The sequence below is a fragment of the Amblyomma mixtum genome, chromosome 3, assembly GCF_055824585.1.
Source record: "Amblyomma mixtum isolate Tamu chromosome 3, ASM5582458v1, whole genome shotgun sequence".
Classification (NCBI taxonomy): Eukaryota; Metazoa; Arthropoda; class Arachnida; order Ixodida; family Ixodidae; genus Amblyomma; species Amblyomma mixtum.
This window is the reverse complement of record NC_143014.1, coordinates 22,695,339-22,716,534: the sequence shown is the minus strand read 5'-3', so window position 1 is coordinate 22,716,534 and position 21,196 is coordinate 22,695,339. Positions and strand designations below refer to the sequence as shown.

At 45.3% G+C, this 21,196-nt stretch overlaps 1 protein-coding gene across 1 annotated transcript in view; it reads left to right on the top strand.

Annotated features, from left to right (window-relative positions):
* Nucleotides 1-21,196, top strand: part of SMC3 (structural maintenance of chromosomes 3) — a 118,549-nt gene that overhangs the window by 44,442 nt on the left and 52,911 nt on the right. Inside the window, exons 16-24 of the mRNA XM_089578350.1 lie at nucleotides 778-919; nucleotides 2,460-2,610; nucleotides 7,817-7,969; nucleotides 8,734-8,800; nucleotides 8,873-8,954; nucleotides 9,728-9,919; nucleotides 14,347-14,421; nucleotides 14,514-14,622; nucleotides 18,039-18,199. Coding sequence (XP_089434476.1) covers nucleotides 778-919; nucleotides 2,460-2,610; nucleotides 7,817-7,969; nucleotides 8,734-8,800; nucleotides 8,873-8,954; nucleotides 9,728-9,919; nucleotides 14,347-14,421; nucleotides 14,514-14,622; nucleotides 18,039-18,199 — 1,132 coding nt within the window. The remainder of the gene's footprint in view (nucleotides 1-777; nucleotides 920-2,459; nucleotides 2,611-7,816; nucleotides 7,970-8,733; nucleotides 8,801-8,872; nucleotides 8,955-9,727; nucleotides 9,920-14,346; nucleotides 14,422-14,513; nucleotides 14,623-18,038; nucleotides 18,200-21,196) is intronic.

Here is a 21,196-nt window from a genome sequence, read left to right as displayed (position 1 = left end):
CAGCATAACCTGCAGGCCATGGAAGCTGCTGACAGCTGTTTTTCCGGTTTTTAAGCCTCTTGATTGCGGGAGTAGCGTGAGCAGGCCCGCTGCTTGTTCCCACCTTTCTCAGTGCAAGAGTACGCCTGCATGCTCGTGCCTGTGGCCCCGCCAGTACGTGGCATTCACAATTAATGTGCCCTCGTCAAAGTTTTACATTCAGCTGACCCATTCTACCTTAATTTCAGTTGGGCGCTGCCGCGGTAGCTGGGTGGTTATGGTGCTCGGCTTCTGACCCGAAAGACAGGGGTTTGATCCAGGCCGTGGCGGTCGGCAAAATGCCAGAGACCTGTATACTGTGCAATGTCAGTGCAGATAAAGAGCCCCAGGTGGTCAAAATTATCTGGAGCCCTCCTCTATGGCATCTCTCGTGGCCTGAGCCGCTTTGGGACTAAACAGCTTAAAACCAAAACCAAACCTTTGTTTCAGTCATAGTAAATATCACTCATCTATGGCACTCAAATGCCATGCCGTTTTGTGAGCGCTGGCGCCGCATATGCAGAGTGGATAAGAAACCCCACAAGTTAAAACATCTCTTGCAAGCGAGGTTTTTGATCAAAATACAAAGGTTACTTTAGCTTTATTACTGAATGTCTTCTATACCAGATGTCTGTTACAAAAGAGGCCTGTGTAATGGGAGAGATGTGGCAGCCAGCCAAGTGGGCTAAAAATCTCTGGTACCCCATTTTCCATTACATCCATGTCTCTTATATTACAATTATTGATTTTTGTGTGCAGGTTGTTTTACCATATAGTGGAGAGTGACCGCATCGGCACCAAGATACTTCAAGAGATGAACCGTCAACAGCTCCCAGGCGAAGTCACTTTTATGCCCCTCAACAGGCTCATGTACAAAGATGTTGACTACCCCAACAGCAATGTGAGTCGTGAACCTGAAGTTGCTAAAACAGATTGAAAAGTGAGCTTCGTGGCTCGAAAGTGCAATGTGGAGCTACTGTCAACCTCCCATCCTTCCACTGTGTCGCTTTATTTTGTGGTGGTTCATGATACACACTTGATAACATTTTTTGTTGCATCTGGTGAATAGATGGTTGCCATGGGATGCAGTCACACAACTGGCAGACAAGTAGCAGCAGTAGAAGCCTAGCTACTGGGCTTCATTTGCAGCTATGGCTAGAGATATAGCAAGTTGCACCCACTAGGGCTAACGGCACCCGGTGCGGTGGCCTGGCACGCCACTACTCCCCTCCTCTTTGACTGTGTCCTAAAGCCTGCTTGGTGGTGAAGTTTACTCTTAGCCATACGAGGGATATTTTAGTGAAACGCCGCGCGAAAAATGTATTTACAGTCGAGCTCGCTTATAACTAACATATAGTCACATAGCGTCCGTTTGTAGTAGTAAGTTTGCAGTGAGACACTTGTGTATTTACTGTCCGTATGTAAAAAAAGTCCTGTGCACCAACAATTGGCCTAATCCAGAGCAAACATTGCTCACAAGGTAGCATATTGTTGTCTATTTTCTTTGAAATGTAATTAAACATCGGTACTTGGGTGATTTTTTTGTAATTATTGTGTAGGCTTATGCCTCAGGAGCAAAGGAACGAGACAGCTGACTCGGATCTAGGCCAGATCTGAGTCAGCTCCGAGTGAAGGCCACGTCTTCATGTGCCACAGCCAGGCACTGTATTTTCTTCCTTTTGCGGGCGCCCATTGTCTGTGCTCTAGGCTTATCCAAAAGAGGACAGGGCGCTGCAGAGTTCCCCGCCTAGACTGAACTGAGGGCCGCCGGCAGCGGAGGAGAGAAACGGGGAGTAAGGGACGGGGGACCGGCAGGTGACACTCAGTCGTGGTCTCCTTACAGCCCTTCTGAAGGAGGGTGGGCCGGGGTCAGTGGTGCCCAGACAGCGTTGCGGCGAACGAAAACGTGTGGAAGTGGCTAGATCCGGGTGAAATAATTTGTGTCATCTGCTTAGATCCTTGGATGAATGAAACTGTCTTGCGGTGGTGCACTGATAGATCCTCTAAAATGTGTTCGTCTTGTACTAACTGTGAATGCTTAAAAAGTAATTCCGTTTTTTTTTTTGTTTGGAATATAAACAAAAATTTCACTTTTACGCTTGTTTGACATTGTATGCTTTCAAAAATTGAATGCACTTAAAAGCATGCAATATTCTAGGTCTAATCCTGTTGTTGGGGGCTGAAGCCTGGCTCCGGCCATGTTCATTATGTATAGTGTGAGCTATAATTGCTAGTAATTGAGCGCACACTTTGTGATCAGCTTTTCACAAAAAAAAAGTGTCCAGAAAATTGGCGCCAAAAAAAGTTTTCTTTCCGTTTGTGTTAAATCTTGGTCAGGGGATAGACATAACAAATACTGTTGTCCAAGTGTTTACTTGAAGTTTGTTTAATGGCCCAGCGTCACTGTGAGTTTCTACATTGTCACTGTTTTCTTTTGTCAGGATGCCATTCCCATGATCAGCAAGCTCAACTTCGATCCAAAGTTTGAGAGTGCTATGAAATATATTTATGGCAAGACGCTAATCTGCCGTAACCTGGAAGTTGCCACTCAAATTGCTCGCACATCGAACCTGGATTGCATCACGTTAGACGGTGGGTTATTTGATGTGCAAGACTTCAAACTGATCACTTGTGAGGCCGCACCATTGCTTTTACCACTCTTGTTTTCATTTGAATCAAGGCTAGCTTGGAAGTGCCGAGCCCAGAGCCTGTATGGTATGAAGGTGGTATTGTCTTATGATTACTGTTGCCGTTGTATGTTCTTTTTGGCTGTGCTATGGATTTGGATGTAGCCTGTGAATGCCACTGTAAGTCGTCCTGCTATCCTTACTACTGCCATCTGCAGTTTCATTGAGGGCACTGTGAACAAAGTCCTGTAAAGAAGTGTTAAAAAACTGTCATCATTAGTCAGCACCATAGGCGTCTGTCATTGAAACATTCACAGCGTAAATAAATGCATGCATGTAAAGGGGAAGTGGGAATACTGCCTTGGAAGGTATTGAAGGGATTGAAGGGGAAAAAGGCATTTCAGAAAATGCTTTGGAATGCAGTGCACTCCTATGCTGTACCATAATATCTAGGCAGAAAACAGACACCAATGACCAGTGATTTTTTGACCTAGAAAAGGGCGGCAGTGCATTGCTTCGTTAGCTAGAAGCCTCGTGTCCAAACCTGAAACATTAAAGGAAAATTCCTTCATTGATAGCTTTTTAAGATATAGCTTTTGAAGACAAGCGCTTTATTCATGAGGAACTTGCTACAAATGATGGTAGCACGCTGTGTGGCTGTTCTCCTAGTATTGGTATTGTGAAAAATATCCCATCTATGGGAACTTATTGCACTGCTGACATGCATTTGCCAGGGAGCATTGTTTTACCGTAGGTGTCGTATTAGTGGATAATATATTTACTGTGGATGTAAGCACAATCACTGTGCTTCACTTCAGATGCACTTCATTGCAGATGATGTGAAAGTGTTGAAGAGCATTGTTGCTAGTTTGATAGGAATGTGTTGTCTGCTACCATCGCTTGTGTGAAAAAAGCTATGGCACAGCTTTTGCGGGTGCACTTTGTTTTGCTGCTGGTACCCTGTGCATGCTTTTCTGCATGGCTGCAAGTTTCTGAAGGCAAAACAAAGTGAGGAGGCACACAATCGAACCAGTGGAGAGGTGCTTCTCGGTTAGAATATATGAGGCTCCTTTTCTTGTTCGTGGAGGTGTATCTCGGCAGCTGATTTGAAAGTTCTCATTCCAATGTGGTGTGCTCCTCGAGCCTTGCTCTACTTATAACCATCCTGCTTTTCTCTGGATTTGTTCGAAATTTTTAATATTGTGCCTGATTTGCGAGCTTTGTGTGTAAATGTAAGGGGTAGTGCAAGCTGTACATGTAATATAAAGGGCAATATTGTGAGAGAGTTGTGTGTTTTAACATTTCGGTGTAGTACACTTCAAGTTTGAGTCTTTTCAAATATTCTTGGAGCTTTCCATACTTTCCTCCACTTCAAGCAAGAAAACTTTTTCTTATGAAGGACCATCCATGATAAGACAGTTATTCTTGTGTTTCATCCTACAGGCATTATAAGGTATAAGCCAGGTTCAGTTGTAGATGGATGGGAGAGCAAAACTTGTCTCTGCCTACATGCACTTTAACTAGGCGATATGTGTATTAGTATTCAAGCTAAACTTAGATTTGAAGTTCATCTCTTTCATTATACAGGATAGTAGACCCCCGATAAGACAAACTGGGTTAATGAGACGAATTCTCGTATAATATTAACAATGTGAGATCATTTGGTTGGTTTCTCAAAGGATTCAGGGGAAAAAAAATCCACTTAAAGGAGTATAGACACCTAATTTTGGTGGCATATTTTATTCTGTACAGTGATGTGGAAGACATTACTGTCCATGAATCACCATGTGGTATTCGCTTACAACCGCTACATAATTTATACCTAATTTAATTTTTCTGTCATGCTGCTTCGGTTTCAACTGCCAACCAATGGCTTTGACGTCAAAGAGTGGTTATACGTCACGTGAGGCATAGAAAAACGTCAGTGCAATTGCTGCTTCATCATTTTAATTCTCTACAGCACTGAAGCCATCCTTCCTCAAGAGCTTCAGTGACAATGAATGCAGCTTCAGTGACAATTAATTTGCAGTTTTTTCATGCCTCACGTGACCTCTAACCTCACTTTGATGTCACAGTCATCGGTCAACTTTTGATACCAAAACTGAAACAGCACGGAAAAGAAATTCGGTTATAAATTATTTAGAGTTCGTAGGAGAATTCCACATGATGATCCATGTATAGCAATGCCTTATGCATCATTAAAAACAAGAAAACACACACCCAAAAGTTAGGTATCTGTACTCCTTTATGACTAATTGTTTTGTGTGTGATTTGGTTGAGGCGAACTTTCATAGCAGCCGCGAACCACGTGACGTCACGTGATGTCAGGCGTGGGGTGTCTGCATGGCTGTGCCAAGGAAAGAAGAACTAGGTATATAAAATGTCTCTACGCTAGAAAGCACAGCCCCACAAGATAGCATTCATGCATCTTTGTGTGAACATCCGGGGAAGCTGTGTTGTGGGAGCACACTTCCTTGGGTGAAAGCTTCCTTGCTGGTGCAGAATGAGGAGGGCATGTTCGCGCTTGCCTCCGCTCAATGTAGAGATCTGACATGACCAGATGTAGGCATCATGCGTGCTTCACGTGCCGCACTTTGCTTCCAGCGGACTAAAAAGCGTGTGAGTGCGGACTGCACCTGCTTTTGCTTTGGGGCTTAAAGGTGTGCACCTAAGAGGATTTTGAGCTTGTATCTTTTTTACCGCGGGGACTCAATCTACACACGCTCCGAACATTGTTAGAAACTTTGAATTATTATCCTGTGTGGCTGATTTCTCTATTAAATGTAATTAAACATCCCAGCTTCCGCTTTTATTTTGAACTGACCTTCGAGAGTAGGAGGAGCCAACCAAGACGTGGTGGCTTCGTTTTCGCTTTTATTTAGTTTTTTAGGCTTCTGTGAATAAATAGTTTCAGTTGGAGACGACAGAGCTGCAAATTAGGCCCATGGCAATAAAAATATGCATGGACTCTTTGCTTTACGTATCACTCCGCTGATGGCAGAGTGGCAAGCCGCCACGTGACTGGCTCAAAAGGCACTCCACGTGTTGGTTGACTCTTCCTACCCTCGGAGGTGAGTTCAAAAAAAAAAGGCGGGAGCCGGGACGTTTAGTTCTATTTAATAGGGAAATGGCTGCACAGGACAATAATTCGAAGTTTCCAAGAATGCTTGGAGCGTGTAGACAGAGTTCCCGCGGTAAAAAGACAAGCTCAGGATCCTCTTTAGTGCATCTTGAAAGCTTGGGCACTGAATTTTTAACTGATGCGGTGTCGCAGGATGCATTATTACAGCGTAGTGGTGGCCAGGTATCTGCAGTGCGTATGCATTATCTCTGCCGAACGGAGAAGCACGTAATGCTCATGCTCTTTGGTCACGGCTTTGCTGCGGAAGGTGCGAAAGGGACGCATGGCTATTGAACTGGGCACCTTCAGTGCGCTTCGAGCCAGATCTGATAAAATAATCAGAAGTATGTAAAAAAAATAGTCGGGTGGGGTAAAGAGAGTGAAAAGCGGTGGTGAAAAAATAAAACGACCAATGCTGTTTTCGGGTAGGCTGCGAGCTTGCTCTGTGGCCTCGCTCTTCAGCTCGCTTCAAGCATAGTGAAAAAAATGTACTATTTTCGATTATCCTCTTGCTGAAAGGACAATTTATTTACTAGTTGCATATAGCATATATTTCGACATACCTAGCATGCTCACATATCTTTTTTTTGTGGCACTTTTGTTAAAGTGGCACTACAATGTTTTCCTCAGTGCAGATTAATCTGGTTAAATGGATTCCTTATTCATTCCAGAAACCAGTGCATAAAGAATTATTAAAATCGGACCATGCAGAAAAGAAGCTATTCCACTTAAAAAATTTAAAAACTAAAATATCAGGTGAAAATGCCTTTCCGTTGAATTTCCAGTTGAAGCAAGAATTTGTCATGTCTTGTCATTTCATGCAGTGCCGTGGATCGGCTGAGTAGTACTGCGACATGATGTTGCGCTGCAAGAAATCTGTCAGCGAGCGACTGTTCCAAACAAGTCGTTGGTGACCTGTTCAGGGCTCCCGCCCAGTGTGATGAATCTGCTTAATTATATCACGCGACCTCCGCGACGCGTCTGTGTGAATGTGCCTCAACTCCAAGGATGTGCCAGTAACAATGGTTATTTGCTTCTCATTGGTGCCATGGTCGAATGTGAAGTGAAAGTGATAGTATTAGTGCTGCTTTGCAGTTCCAGTGAGCTGGCTTGCTTGCACTTTGTTGCTGAAGCTCAATAACAGTGTTTCAATGTATGGCTGGTGTAGAGCTTAGCATGGTTCTAAACTGAAAGACGCGGGTTCGATCCCGGCCGTGGCGGCTGAATTTCGATGGAGGCGAGATTCTAGAGGCCCGTGTACTGTGCGCTGTCAGTGCACGTTCAAGAACCCCAGGTGGTCGAAATTTCCGGAGCCCTTCACTACGGCGTCCCTCATAGCCTGAGTTGCTTCGGGACGTTAAACCCCAATAAACCTAAACCTATTAAACCTAAAACTGAAAGGCTTCTTGCAGAGATTTTCCAGCTGGAAGGTGCTGTAGACATTAGCACATTTTGCATGTTCAGAAACATAGATGGCAAAGTTGCGACATCTCCAGCATGGTATGATAGTGACATTGCCTGTACCTCTGGTGAAGCATCATCTAATACAAGAGATGCCGACAATGCTGATGTGGCAGCTGAAGGCAGCCTGGGTCCTACAGTCAGAGAAACTGACTGACTAGATCCTTTATTTGGCTCATATGTGCTGGCTAGATGTGCTGTGCCTTGTCACTCAGAAGCAGGGCTTCATGGATTTAGTGTCTCATTGAGGTTACTCTGATAACTGAGGCGGCAAGTAAAAATAGCTGACTTCTGTGGTTCTGCATGAATAAAAGCCTCTGTGTGGGCCTTCTTTAATGGGAAGATCTCTGGTGTCATCCTTTATCAGGTAAGCAGATGTATTGAAGCTGTTTACAATTGGGGTGCAATGCCGCTTTGTGCATAGCTTTTTCACGACCTTGTGAGGTATGCCTTATGTGGTTTTGCTGCAATTTGAATAAGCAGAAGGAAAGACCAGCATGCCGTGTGCGGTGGCAGCTGTCTGCTCTCAAGGGATATACGCATATTCTTTGACTCTTTTGTGCATGGTGTGTATGCCTTCTTTCGACAGGAGACCAAGTATCACATAAAGGCGCTCTGACGGGAGGCTACTTTGATACCAGGCGGTCACGACTAGATTTGCACAAGGCCCACATGCAGCTCATGAAGGAGATCACCGATGTGGAGAAGCAGCTGGCTGAGCACAAGCAGAAGCTGGCCGATATCCTTTCACATTGCACTCTGAAATTGCATAACCAGCTTGGTGTTTTTGCTTTTATTGCTAAACTGATTGAGTTCTTTTCCATCATATATTGTCAACACTTCAGTAGTATAAGTACCTGAGTACCATTGAAAAAATTGAAAATTGATTTTGAGGAAGGGAAATGGCGGTGTATCCGTCTTTGATCTCGGTGGACACCTGAACTGCGCCGTAAGGAAAGGGATAAAGGAGGGAGGGAAAGAGAGAAAGAGGTGCCCTAGTGGAGGTAATTTCGACCACCTGGGATCTTCGACGTGTACTGACATCGCACAGCACACGGGCGCCTTTTACGTTTCGCCTCCATCGAAACGCGGCTGCTGTGTTACAATGCAGGCGAAACGCACAAGGTGCCTGTGTGCTGTGCGATGTCAGTTGCCATTTGCTTCCAGTGTTTTTCATACTGAATGAATCCTGCTTTTGCCTCCCATATCTCCTCAGACTGCAATCTTAGTTGTAAAAAACCAGAAGGCAGTCAAGAGGTCACCTACAGAAGTTTTTTGGGATATCTCGAGAATTCTCATTTTTATTAATGTGTGAAAAATCGGATCTTTGGGCAGATGCTATTGTTTTTGAGACATATTTTGGGTGGTGTAACGAGTTGTGCTTATAGAAAGCTATAGTTGATGGAGCAGAAAAGAGCATGAACCACCACGTCCTTCATTTATTTGCCCACGCTGTTTTGTAAGAAAGCCTATGCACATTCAATTTTCTTAACTAAGTCTCACATACTGAAAGCCAGATTAATCAAGTGGTTAGTGACATGCAAAAGGCAGAGACCAAGAACAGCAAGAACAAGTGAGTTTTCATTCATGTCTTACAGTGCCGCTCGATTGACTTTGGTGCTTTCTCTTTTTTTTTTTTTGGCAGAGATGTGTTTGACAAACTCAAGGCGGACATACGTCTCATGAAGGAGGAACTCACCGCTCTGGAGCGCTCAAAGCAGCCAAAGGTACCTGCTTCCTTTATACGTCTCACATGGCTGCCAATGAAGGCATCCTTGGAACGTGTGCGCTGATGCTGACCCAAAAGATGCGGGTTCGATCCCAGCCGCGGCGGCTGAATTTCGATGGAGGCAAAATTCTAGAGGTCTGTGTGCTGTGCGATGTCAGGTGGGCAAAATTTCCGGAGCCCTCCACTACGGTGTCCCTCATGGCCTGAGTCGCTTTGGGACGTTAAACACTAATAAACCAAAGCAAACCAGAAAATGGTCGGTTCTGTGCTGTGTACACCTGCTGGCAACTGCTTATGGCTTGCTGCATGCTGGCTTCTGCTCAATTTGCTTATGCGAGGCGGTCCTCATATTGTGCCTAGCTGGGTTGAACTTGGCTATTGCCTGAATGGTATGCTATTGTTGAGGTAAATGCCATTCACTCCGTCTGTTCTGGCTGTTCACATTTTGTGCACTTATTTTGTGCCGAGTAACATTGTATGCTATTTAGTGGGAGCTATGCCATGTGGTTTTGTGGCCCTTTTCTCCTGCCTTGATTGAGCCATAACATTTGTCAGAGGGGTTGGCCCTTTCATCTTGCTCTAACTTCTTGATAGAAGTGAGAGCATATTTTATTGCTGGAGCCGCGTTATTTTCAAGTTTGGTCACAGTTTCCAGCTTTTGTCAGTTTCCTTTTGGGCTTACCCCCCTGGCCGGCGGCAGGCTGTGCCTTGCTGCTGCAGGAAAGAGGGGGAAGGGCACACTTGTGAAACACGACTGGTGCAATGATGCAGGAGCGCAGCCTGGCTAGCTTGGACTCCAGCCTCAAGTCAATGGAGTCAACTGAGCAGTCACTGCGTTCTGAGCTGCAGCAGGACCTCCTGACACAGCTGTCGGTGGCCGACCAGCAGGAGGTGGATCGGCTGAATGACGAAATTCGCCGCCTCACCCAGGAGAACAAGGAGGCCTTCAGCGAGCGCATGAGGGTGCGTTCACTGGTGCTGTGTTGCAGAAATCGACAGTGACCATGAAAGTGTGCTGTGCCACATTGACTTTTGTGGTAATCCTATTGTTATTGTTGGTGTCTACCGGGCGCCCAGACTTCACCATGACTTTATGTTAAAACTTTACGATCAGCTAGGTAGATACCGAAGAGATAACATGATAATAGCAGGTGATTTTAATCTTCCACATGTTGACTGGGAATCGCTGACTGCTGGCACACATGAAGTACTAAGTGCATACGCTCTCCTGGACATGCTGTTAGCTTATAATCTTAAGCAGGTGGTTCTAGCCCCCACTCGTGTAACTGAATCATCAGCTTCAATGTTAAATTTAATCCTCCGTCCAAATAGCATAACAAACTGTACTACTGAAGTGCATGATGGAATCTCGGACCATAAATTGGTATTTTTTTATTGCTCACTACCACGCCAATCACTGAAGATTGCTTCTAGGATCGTAATGGTAAAAAATTTTGCTTTAGCGGATCATTCTAGCATTGTTTTGTATTTAGAAGATTCATTGCAATCATTCGATAGTGGTGATGCTAATGCACTTTGGGTAAGGTTTAGGACTCGTCACTTCTGTCTGCACAACTTTGTTCCAGATAGAAAAAAGAAGGTAGATAGGAGAAGCCCCTGGATAACCAGAGATATAATTCACGTTAAACGTAAGCTGAAACGATATCGGAGACAGAAAAGCGCTGCCATTTCTGTCATTAGCAGTCTAAAAGCTACCCTTGCTTCACAGTTACAAGAATCAAGACAGCGCTACTTTGGTGAGACGCTTGGTCGTTTCGTGACTGAAAATCCCAGTAAATTTTGGCAGTTTCTCTCAATCAAAGGAAGTAGAAAACTTGACAAGATTACCGTCAATGATTTTGCCATTACAGATAAAAAGGAGATAGCTGATGCTTTTAATACTTATTTCCAAAGCGTTTTCACTAAATCTAACACTCCGTTAAACGATCATTGTCTGAACAGTCTCGAAAGAAGTGTCACTATTGGCAGAGAAGGAATAGTAGAACTACTCCTGCGGCTAGACCCCAAGAAATCCCCCGGCCCCGACAATATTCCCACTACCTTTCTTAAAATGTACGCTGAAATACTAGCCAAGTTTTTGATAATAATATTTAACAAGTCTCTTGAGTCGGGTACAGTACCAGATGAATGGAAAATTTCTCGCGTGGTTCCGGTTTTTAAAAGCGGCAGCCGACTGCAAGTTGGTAATTACCGCCCTATTTCATTGATTTCCACCTCCTGCAAAGTGCTAGAACACGTACTCACCGAATACCTCAACAATTATTTAGACCTCACGGGAATAATGACCAAAGCGCAACATGGCTTCCGTCGAGGATTCTCAACTACAACACAGCTAGTGGTCACTGTAGATGAACTTGCTAAAGTGCTTGATTCTGGTGGCCAGGTCGACATGATTTTTTTAGATTATTCCAAAGCTTTCGATAGAGTACCTCATCATAAACTAGTAATAAAAATGAAATTAATAGGCATACCGGATCAAATAATAAATTGGGTCACATCATACTTATCAAAGCGAAAGCAGTTTGTCAACATCGATGGAGCCACCTCTCGATTCTTAGAGGTTTACTCAGGTGCGCCTCTGGGATCGGTTCTGGGTCCAGTACTATTCAATATCTATATAAACGACCTCCCAGAAGCTCTCGATTCCTCTGTGTCCGTAAAGCTGTTTGCGGACGATTGTATTATATTTAAGTCTATCAAATCTGTGTCTGACCAGCTTACTTTGAACGCAAATCTACAATATTTAGCTGAATGATGTAATGAATGGGAAATGGTTATTAACTTTGACAAAACAGTTTCTCTCTGCATCTGTAAAAAGACCACGCAACATAATTTTTCATACAATATTAATAACATTGCAATCAGAGCTGTAAAAGAATAAGTATCTAGGTGTCACAATAACGTCACGGCTGAAATGGACGAAACACATTGAAAATATATGCTCCTCCGCCCGCAAAAAGCTAGGATTTCTGAAGCTTTGGATGAGCGGTTGCCCTAGTGCCCTAAGACTGAAGGCATATAAATCTATTGTAAGGCCAAGTCTCGAATATGCCTGCATTGTATGGGACCCCTACACGATAGATGACATCAAAAAACTAGAAAGAATGCAACGTCTTGCAGCACGGTTCATTTACAACCATTACAGGCGCCTAGACTCTCCTTCCGCCATGTTGAAACTCGCAGACTTAGAACCACTGGCAGATAGAAGGAAGAAAGCCCGTCTCAACTTCCTTCATTCATTATACTTTTCCCGACTTGGTATCCGACCTTAAAATTACATCGTTAATGATTCTACACGAGCCTCGCGTCATAAGCATGCCCTTAGCCTGAAACCTATTTTTGCACGCACAAATACCTACAAGTTTTCTTTTCTTCCGAGAACAGTTTCTCAATGGAATGCTCTACCGGAGAACTCTCCGTTGCTTTGTAATCACTCTTGATTTTCACTGCTGGTTTAGTAGCTGTACTGTAACCGCGTTTTCAATTGTACTTTTGCATTGCTTGTTTTGTGGCATTTATATCGTTCGGTACTATCGCACCTGTTTTGCTTTTCCCTCCTGTATGTATTCCCCTCTCCTGCTTGGACATACAACATGTCCGCAGTATTCAATAAATAAATAAAATAAAAGGGAAGGCTGCTGGCTGGCCGAGTGATGTGAGGAGGAGCTGCTTAAAGAGCCAAGTGGCACGGTGCTTTTTAAACAACAGAAGGTTCTCATGAAAGGCACAAAGATTAGAGAATAGATAGCCCTCTGAAATGCAGGCGGCATATGGCTTGCATCTACTCTGCTTTCCATTGTGAGTGCTGAATAGAAAGGGCAGTTTGTGGAACATCACCTCAGCTACCACAGAGTAATAGTTGTAAGATGCATTCTTAACGCACATTCAGCTGTTACTTGGTTCTGCCTCACAGTACATTTGAATCAGAGCCAGTGCAGTGATTTGTAGCAGCAGTTTTTCACTTTTTGATGTTAACTTCGAACTTCGTGCATAGTTGAGGGGGAGGCGCAGAGGCAGCCAAACGTTCAGCTCTCTCTCTTCAGCATGGGCTCACCGAGCCTATACTTAACTCTCTTTACTGTGCCATGGGCCGGTCGGCACTCCTGGAAAAGCTGTGCCATGTAGTTTGCTTCTATTGCACCATCTCTTTAGTTTCAGTTTTGTTTTTTCATTTTCTAACATGAAAGGCAACGTGAAAAATGAAACTGACTGGACGTAGTCTGTCGGTTGCCGATAATGGCATCTGTTTCACCCGTGCACTTTTCAAAGGCTAAAGGCTACACTGAGCACTTTTGTCAGTTCTTTGGCCGTCTCTCCCTTTTTTTTTTTTTTTAGAGCAGTAGTGGTGAATTGGAGAACCATTAGGAATGGTCGGATTTCAGTTTCGGTTGCGAGACTAACTGTGAGAGGCCTGGGACATCAGCATGTACTTGCACGTGTTTCATTTTACCATTCACATTGTATTTTTTTGTAAAATGCTTGATTTGTAAGTGACGAGAGTGGTCTTATGTGGTGCATTATGGTCTTTGCAACATACTGCCAAGATATTTTACCAAATGCACCTGCAGATTTTTGTTTATGATGATGTCAAAAAAAGCCACACCCCCTTTTCACCCATAAAACCCATTCACTACCAAACGGAAAAAAAAAATGTAAAAAAAGGAGGAACTGCAAGCTCTGCTTTCAGACAATAAAAGCTGGAATCAAAACAAACGTTATGTGCAGCACCTGCCGAATTTGCCTGTTTCGCGTCTTCACGTGACTGCTTTTCACAGTGGCATAGCATTCACAACTCCAGACTTCAGCAGCCATGGAAAGTGCACGGATTTTTGTATTTGCTGAAACCTACAGGAATGATAGCTGTGAGCATGTGCACCAGTTCGTATATTTTAGTTTTTGTCTAATCTTGTTCTGGCTTAGTGTTGCTGCTGATTTTTGTTTTGCTTGTATTGTTTTTTGTGTTTCCAGCATATTTAACCAGTAATTTTTCGAAACGTTTGGCTCACACAACTCTATCGTTTTTTTGTTCGGAAGTATAATCAACAAGCTACAGTTTGATGCATTACAGTGCACAGTGCATTTAGCACTTCTTGAAGAAATAATTTTAAATTTTAAAACACTCAAAATCGGTCATTTGTTCGCGGTAAGGAAAGAGTTAATTTTGACCTCTGTGAAAGTTCATCGGGTGCCGGAGCACAGAAAAATCCGTGGCTGCTTGAGGTAGCTAAAGATTTATCCAGCTGTTTGATGGAAATATGCTCGGTATTAATGGCACAATTTGCGAAATTCAGGCAGCCACTTTGAAATGCTCACTTTTTCTTTCCAGTTTTGGTATTGTCCCTATGCATAGAATTTCTTGTCTTTTGCAGCTCGAGGCAGAGAAGAATAAACTGGAGAATCTGCTCAACAACAACTTGTATAGAAGAAAAGAAGAGCTTGAAGCAGTGAGTTTCAGAAGTAGTCATAACAGTGAGATTATCGTGGGTTGTGCGTACATGTGTATAAACTGTGCATTTCATTTTGTCTTGTACCAAAGGCCTTACAGGAGATTTCAGTTGAAGACCGACGCCGCAAACTAGAAAACAGCCAGGTTGAACTGGCACTTGTGAATGCACGAATCAGCGATGTGAACACGAATTTAAAAGGTGGGCTAACATGCTTCCTTATTTTCCTTGCGTTTATATGAGTGCTATATGCGATGCCACCCAAACCAAGCTGTTATTAGTTTGGAGCAGCAGTCTTGTGAGTAAATTTTTGTGACCAGTTTTCGGCTCTTTGGCACCCATAGCAATCAGAACTTGCTTTAAAACTGCAATCAGTTCAAAACTGTGCAGCTTAGTGTGTCACTTCTCGCTGCTCAAAAGTGTCACAGCCCTCGAGCATCTCCTCTGTCTCGGTGCTCATGATCATCTCCCACCCTGAGCCTACCTTATACAAAAAAGTCACGAGAGTCGTTTTTAAACGTCCATCTCTGTAAGGCTTGGGTTGGGGTTGGGGGGAGGTCTTTTTCAAGGGTGTGCGAATATCCAGAATTTCAAATATGAATACGAATGTGCTTGATATTCGGTTCATATTCAATTTGAGAAATTTATACAGTAGAACTCTGCTGGTATGTTCCCGGGTGCTGCGTTTTCCTGGCTGCTATGTTTCCGTGAGCCAGTCCTGTCCAAGCTCCCATAGAAACTCATGCAACAATGCCACTTTGCGATAGTGGTTCACCCCGTGCCAGCATGTTGACAGCCTGCATTTAGTGAGTGGCAGTGAGGCCAAGGCATTGGGGCTGAGCTGCTACCGTGTTTGATGGCTTGTGGATGGTGTAAGTATTGTTGCGGTGGTTGCTGCAGCTCCATTGCCATCGCGGCGCGGGCGTGAATGACCGAAGGTGCGAGAACTAAACTATGCCGCGGTAAATGCTGTGTGGCCAGCGTTGCACGAGATACCGTATAAACGCGTGTAAGGGCCGCACTTTTTTTTCCAGATTCGGGAGCCAATTTTCGGGGTGCGGCCCATACACGCGATTTAGAAAAAAAAATAAATTTTTAAGCAAAAACACAGCAATCAGGGAATGAACGGCATTTATTCTACGTTCAGTCGACACTCGCGGAGTATTTCGACTCTGAGCTGGTGTTGTGCTCTGGTGCACGCTCATCCCAAAGAAGCCGCGCAGCATGTCCGCTGTCAACGCGTAGCCGTTGTTCCGCATTTCCATCACTAGCAGAGCAGTTCGGGAAACTCACACGGCTCGCCTCGGAAAGCGCGTTTTTTGCAGCTTGTGTATCTCAATGCACCCTTTTGATTGCACGGTCATCGGACGCACTTCTCGGCCATGTCAAGTTCCCTGTCCGCCGCACGCTTACCGCGTTCCAGCTAACTCCCAGCCATGTAGCTGATAAGGTGCTTGCCCATAGTGCTAAAACTGCATTACTCCGCGGCAGCACGCAAAAGCCACAACTACGGCGAACGCGCTAATCCGCCATAAAAGGCTGGAGCTGGCGATGCTGATGCTGATTAGATAGCGGGAAGTCGCGGGGGAGAAAAAAAATTGACGATGATGATGATGGCTGCGGCGTCGGGCGCCATCCATGGACGGTTTTTGGAAGCTCTTGTGCGCGTGCTTGGCCTCCGCGATCAAGCGCTCCGCGGTCGAGCGCACCGTTGTTCGCAGCCGGAGCCGATCGCGGAGGCCACGGCGCGTGCATTTAGAAGGCTATTCCCGCCTGGGTCATGAAAAGTTCGGGTGCGGCCCTTACACGGATTTATTTTTTTTTTTAATATTTCCTTCGGGAAAACGGGGTGCGGCCCATACACGGGTGCGGCCCTTACACGCGTTTATACGGTACATTTGTGCAAGTTGGCCCTAAGGCATGTTTCTGCCATCCGCATTTTTCCTGTTCCTGAAGCTTAAAAATGCGATTTATAGGTTCCAATAGATGGGAATTTTGTAGGATTAAAGCAGCTTTCGCAGAAATGACGGGTGGCGCCTGAGAAAGCATACTGAGGTAGTGGTGCTCATCACATCCGTATGGATTTTGCTGCACTCTTCGCCGCAGCAAGGTTCTTCCGAGCGTGTACTGTCCGCGCGCTTGACGCCATGCTCGGAGCGTCCTCACCGTACCCTCCGCTTCAAGGGCATTTCAAAAATTTTCTGCGTCATGGGAAAATTGCAGTCTACACAGAAACTGAAACTGTAGTCTCTGAAGAACAAATTAGATGGCACCACATCACCGCAACGGCTATAATGGGGAGCTTCGGTTCACATAAACGGACCGGAAGCAGGAAACAGCGCTCACGCCAGTGTTCCGGGTGCTCGTTGCTCAGTTTGAGCTTCGAAAACAATACCTGACCATACAACATTGTCGTCAGGGTCACTGATAATCGATGCATCAAAAATATGTGGTGCAAACGCAGCAGAATTGTGTGGAATGGGGTTTTTTCGAGCGAGCGCCATTCCCGATGTTGATGGCTTGTTCAGAGCACCTGACGCCGCACCCCCAACTTCAAGTGCATTTCAGAAATTGCCGTTTTTTGGCAAAAATATAAATTAAGCAGGAAATTTAAGTTCAATGTGTGAACAACAAACCGAATGACTCGGCAAGTCCTTAGCGGCCGTGGTCGCGCTGCCGTAGCGGTTCGAATTTTTCAATCACCGCCGATAGAAGCACAATGGCGTGGTAATGAAAGAGTTAAGGACCAGCAGTTATCTTGCCTTCGCATGACATGCCCTGCCCAAGCCCATTTCTTGGTTTCAACTAGGATGTCATTAACCCGCGTTTGTTCATGCACCCACTCCGCCCTCTTCCGATCTCTTAACGTTACACCTATCATTTTCCTTTCCATAGCTCGCTGCGTTGTCCTTAACTTAAGCTGAACCCTCTTTGTTAGCCTCCACGTTTCTGCCCCATAGGTGAGTACCGGTAGGATACAGCTGTTGTATACTTTTCTCTTGAAGGATATTGGTAAACAACCATTCATGATCTGAGAGAACCTGCCATTTGCACTCCACCCCATTCTTATTCTTCTGGTTATTTCCCTCTCATGATCCGGATCAGCGGTCACTACCTGCCCTAAGTAGACGTATTCTCGTACTACTTCCAGCTCCTCCAATAGCTTTTCATAAAAAAAGAAACATTCATATCTGCTGCCTATGCAATAAAAGCTCTGCTCGTAGTGTACTGTTCTGCTTATCAGATTGGCATAGCCGATCTGCTTCTGCGGGGAGCCACTGTGCATGTGCAGATCGCCCTGAGGGCGCCCATCTTTTTCTCCTTCTGCGTGGAGCAAGCACTGCATATGCTGCTGGTTTGGTCTGCACTGGCTGCAGCACTTGTTCTTAAAGCAGAGCACACGGATGGTACATAGGAAGCAAGAAACGGACAAGGACACGGCGCCTCTGTTCTTCACGTGATTTGTTACAAGAAGTTGTGCACCAACTCGCCCGCCAGTAAATTCCTTGCTAAGCTTAGGCTGGTGCTTATGAAAGCAATATTAAAAACGATTTTGTGTGCAAGAAGCCACAAGTGAGCTGAATTAACATTGCTGTCTTCCATTGGTGTATTTCCAGCACTAGAAAAGCAGGTGGAGGCAAACACCAAAGAGCAGAAGGAGTTGCAGTCGCAGCTCGAGCACTGGAAGAGCCAGGAGCGGGACTGGCAGGAGCGTATCAATGACGATGCCAAAGACCTTGAGAAGATGACCAGCCGCCAGTCTGTGCTGCTGAAGAAGGCAAGGGCACTTCTTTGTACCACTTGGTTACCCTGACAGATTTCTCACATTTCAAGTGTTTATGCATATCCATCTCACAAGTAGTTTGCGGCAGTACGGAACCTGCAGCTCTCTTGTCCAATCGGGGCTGCACAAGCACAACAAACAGCCCTTTGAATATCTGAACAATGTAGAACTATTTTCATACATACAGTGGAACCTCGATTATACGTCCCCCGGTCATGCGACGACCCGCATTTTACGACGAATTTTTGCGGTCCCAGCAAAACCCCCATAGAGACAATGCATTAAAAACCTCGGTTATACGACGCAAATTTTAGAAGAACCCCGCTTCGTACGACGGCTGGCTCGTACCGTCCGTCAAAAAAGGCCGTCAGCAAACGCAGGCCGGGATGTACCGTATTTTCGCGATTCTAAGCACCCCCCCTATTTTCGGAAAAAAATTTCTGAAAAAAAAAAAAAAAACTGCATGCGAATCTAAGCACCCCCGTTTTTGCGCGGAAGAGAGCGTTGCCGAGGCCGCCAAGTGCACTTGCTCTCTTTTTCGTCGAGCCTGTGCACTGTGCAGTCGGAGTCCCAAGGAGGCGCGGCCTGCGTGTTGTCGTTGCGACTGAGAGAAGGATGAAAAGGAAAGCGCACGGGCCCGCCTACTGGCGTGAGCCAAGCCACCACCGCTGCCGAGGAGAGTTAAAAGATCAGAGGAAAGATAAAGAGAAAAGATAAGACGCGCGTCCCAGCAACAGATGCGTCTGCAGGAGCCGACGCTGATGAAAAAACAGATAAGCGGGCGAGGCCGCGCTCGCCCAAGCGAGTACAGCGGCGTCCACGGCGCTTTTTGTAATGGAAGTAATGGATGCTTGTGCCCCACGATAAAACTTCCGAAGTGGACAACGATGCAGAGGTTTGCGCTCCCATTCCTAGTTACGCGGACGTGTTGCAGAGCGTCGACAACATTCGGCGCTTTGCTTGCGCGCGCAACGATGTTGGCGACCTACTGCCAGACGTGGCAGCCCTTGAAAGAAAGTTGATGCGCCGAGGTTGGGCAAAGGTGCAAAAAAAAAAATTACCGATTTTTTTAAACGGTAATAAAGATTTTTTTGCAAATCTGTTTCAAACAAATGCTGGGTTTTGTCTTTTTTAATCTGATTGGCGTACTTGCCGCGGGCTTGAAGCCGGTCAACAGTTTTCGGCGCAAGGCCGAGCGCCACTGGCCGCATTCTTTGATTTTCGATTATACGACACCCGGATTATACGACGGTTTCGCGCGGTCCCCTGAACGTCGTATAATCGAGGTTCCACTGTATAATGCAGTAATGGAATGGTTGGTTTGGGCTGATGTTTTTTAAATATGGTGAGCAGTTCAATCACCGGTTAAACTAACAGAGAAAGCCCGCATGAATACAGCTCTGCAGAGGCCTGCTGTGAAGTGGTGCACTACCATTCGCAAACAAGGTCCCCGCCGAGTCAGTCATGTCTCCTACGCTCCATCCGCCAAAAGTGCACTGTTTCTCTAAGCAAGTGAAGCAGTTAACTTTGCAAGTCCTCTGATCACTTCGCATCGAACAAAATAAAAAGCTTAAGAGGCACCACGGCGGCTTTTGAACATATTTATGAAGCATGTGAGGATAGTGCACGTGACTACTGGCACTCGTCCGGCCCTCACATCTAGGTGTGACCAATATGGCAAGAGATAGCCGAAATAGCTGTACCTGAGTTCGATGCTGTAGACTTGCTCACTTACATTTGACGGGCACATAACAGAAGGCGTGATGACAAACGGACAGCCTCTGTCTTCTCTGAGAAACATGTTTTGTGATGTTTCTAATGTTTTTCCTCACCCCCTCCCCCTTTTCTGTTGTGCGGTTAAGCCATTCTTGACGTGGTAGTGGTGGAGCTGCACTGCGTCACACCGTGAAGGATGCAGGAGGCCCTCATGATACAGTAGCCGACTGATTTTTCGGACTCCAATAATTCAGGCTTGCGCAATATTTCGTACTTTGTGAGGAACCGTCGCACACCTAATAGCAACGTGTACATTTGCACGACTGATATTTCAGACTTTGTAGAGTCGAAAAGTTTGATTTTCGGACTGAAATAGATGCCAACAATACTGTGGAGATCGTTTTTCAACCGAAAGTTCGTTATTTCGGCCTAATATACCGTATTTACTCGCATAATGATAGCACTTTTTTTCTAAAAAAATTTACGCAAATTTAGGGGTGCAATCATTATGCGGGGTAAACTTTCAACAAAAAATTTTTGAGCCCCGAAAACGCAAAAAAGTTGCAGGTCAGACTAAAGTCCCTAGATCAGCTTTGCTAAGTAGCGACAAGTCCCTCCTCTCCTACCGCCCTTTCCCCTGCGGCTCGCGTCGTCCGCCATGTTCTTCCTGACGCGCTCCGATGGCGCGGTTGTATGCACTGGATCGGCGGACCTTGCAGAGTCGCGGCTTTGCTGTAAGGGGCAGTGAAAAATGTAGTAAATGAGCTTGGTATGAGAAGAAGGGAAACGTGCCAGTAATGCGCTCTGAATGTGATTTGCGTTCAGTTTTGTCGGAGACAGCGAGTGCGGCAAAACTGCAGTTGTGGTGCGGCGGCCAGTTCGCGAGAGAACACGGACACGCGTGCAACTTTATATATAGCATATTATTGCAAAGACTACCAACGGCGGTTTGTGGCGGTTTGCGGGGCAGTTTTGCTGGCCGGTGAGAGAATATTGACGGGACAGCAGTGCATTTGTTTCTTTATGCTAAGCTTCCTCAGAATTATGGGCTCGAATTGATCTTCAGTAAAATGGAGCTTTAAAGAAGGGTAGTCGTATTAGGAATATATATGAAGATGAAAAATACAAAAACCTAGCTGTGCAGGTGAACACACTGAAGTCCCTTCATGAATTTCTAGGACAGACGGAAGCCAATGTCTGCGGGGTGCCGGTATGCACGAAATAATTACGGTGCTGCCTGGCGGATTACTTGTATGGTGGGAATAGAATGAAAGG